The following is a 1,621-nucleotide window of genomic DNA, read 5'->3' on the forward strand; positions in this document are numbered from 1 at the left end:
GATGAAGATGTTGAGTTGATGTTTGATGTTTATGCACAGTGGTCACAACTCGGCACCATCGAGTTATATGTTACCTTTGAGTCTGGTCCTCCATCAACAAACATTGATCAACCATCGACATCAAACATACCTTATCAACCTGACTTATATTATCCATCACAACGTTATGAACCATCACAACACTATGAACCATCACAACAATATGAACCATCACAACACTGTGAACCATCACAACACTACGAACCATACTCTACCCAATTAGAACAAACTCATCTAGAAATTTTTCAACTCCATCATCAATCTCCTCCAACAAGTCCACAATGCGATCTTCCCCTTAGTGTCTTACATAGTATCAACGAGGAAGATTTAAGTGATTATAGTGAAGAGGATGAAACATACTTCGATGAATCATCTGATAATTTTGTCGATGACATTGATGGTGACGAAGATATTGAATGTGCCTCATACATGCACAAATTATGCATTGTCACAAGATCATACGAAGCTCGATTCTAACATGATATGTCAAAGCATAATGCAAGTTGTGAAAGTGGATCCTTCAATCAAAGTGAAGGTAATTGTTGCTCAGATTCGAGCTTTACATAACTACACAGTTAGTTATAAAAAGGTCTATATGGGAAAGAATAAAGCGATCAAACAAATTTATGGTAATTGGGAAGAGTCTTACAATCAACTCTCACAATGGTTGTTGGTTATGAAAACGTTTGCTCCAGGAACTAAAATAGAAATGGAAACCATCCCAGCTTATCATGAGAATAGTTTAATAGATGGGATAAGGATTTTTCATAGACTATTTTGGGCTTTTGTTCCGTGTATATCTGTGTTTAAATTCTACAAACCAATAGTACAAGTTGATGGGACTTGGCTGTACGGCAAGTACAAAGGAACTCTATTGGTAGCAGTTGCACAGGATGGGAACGACAACGTAATTCCTATTGCTTATGCTATTGTGGAAGGTGAGACAAAAGAAGGTTGAAGTTTCTTTTTGAGAAATTTGAGAAAATTTGTCACTCCACAGGCCAACACTTGTTTGATTTCCGATAGACATGAATCCATTACGAGTGCTTATAATAATCCGAATAATGGGTGGCAAGATCCTCCGTCAAAGTATATGTTCTGCGTCCGACATATTTCACAAAATTTTACAAGGGAATTTAAAGACAATGTTTTGAAGAAAAAAGTTATTTCTATGGGTAATAGTTTCATTCTTAATTTTTATAATTAGTGCAATTTTTAATAATTTTATTCTTAATTTATATAATTCTCTACTGTTTTAATACAGATTACTCGATCAACGAGCCTACATATCGATACTACTGTAGAGAAATCGGCATGCTAACTCCGGAGGCTTTGAAATGGTTAGACAACATACCTCGATAAGATTGGATTCAAGCATTCGATGGAGGTAGTCGTTGGGGTCAGATGACAGCCAACCTTGTGGAGTCAATCAACGCAGTATTAAAAGGCCCGTGCAACCTTCCCATCACTGCTTTGGTCCAATCAACTTATTTTAAAATAGGGACACTGTTTCCAACCATGGGAAAACGACACGCATCAATTTTAGCTTCTGGTCAGGTATACACAAAAACTTGCATAGATT

At 36.6% G+C, this 1,621-nt stretch overlaps 1 protein-coding gene across 1 annotated transcript; it reads left to right on the forward strand.

Moving 5' to 3' along the window:
- Positions 1-517: 517 nt before the first annotated feature.
- On the forward strand, positions 518-1,401 carry LOC140920041 (uncharacterized). The gene is made up of 2 exons (XM_073367351.1): positions 518-977; positions 1,304-1,401. The coding sequence occupies exons 1-2, from the start codon at positions 518-520 to the stop codon at positions 1,399-1,401; spliced, it is 558 nt and encodes a 185-aa protein (XP_073223452.1).
- The last annotated feature ends 220 nt before the right edge of the window (positions 1,402-1,621 follow it).

Source organism: Cicer arietinum, chromosome 4, assembly GCF_000331145.2.
Source record: "Cicer arietinum cultivar CDC Frontier isolate Library 1 chromosome 4, Cicar.CDCFrontier_v2.0, whole genome shotgun sequence".
Taxonomy (NCBI): Eukaryota; Viridiplantae; Streptophyta; class Magnoliopsida; order Fabales; family Fabaceae; genus Cicer; species Cicer arietinum.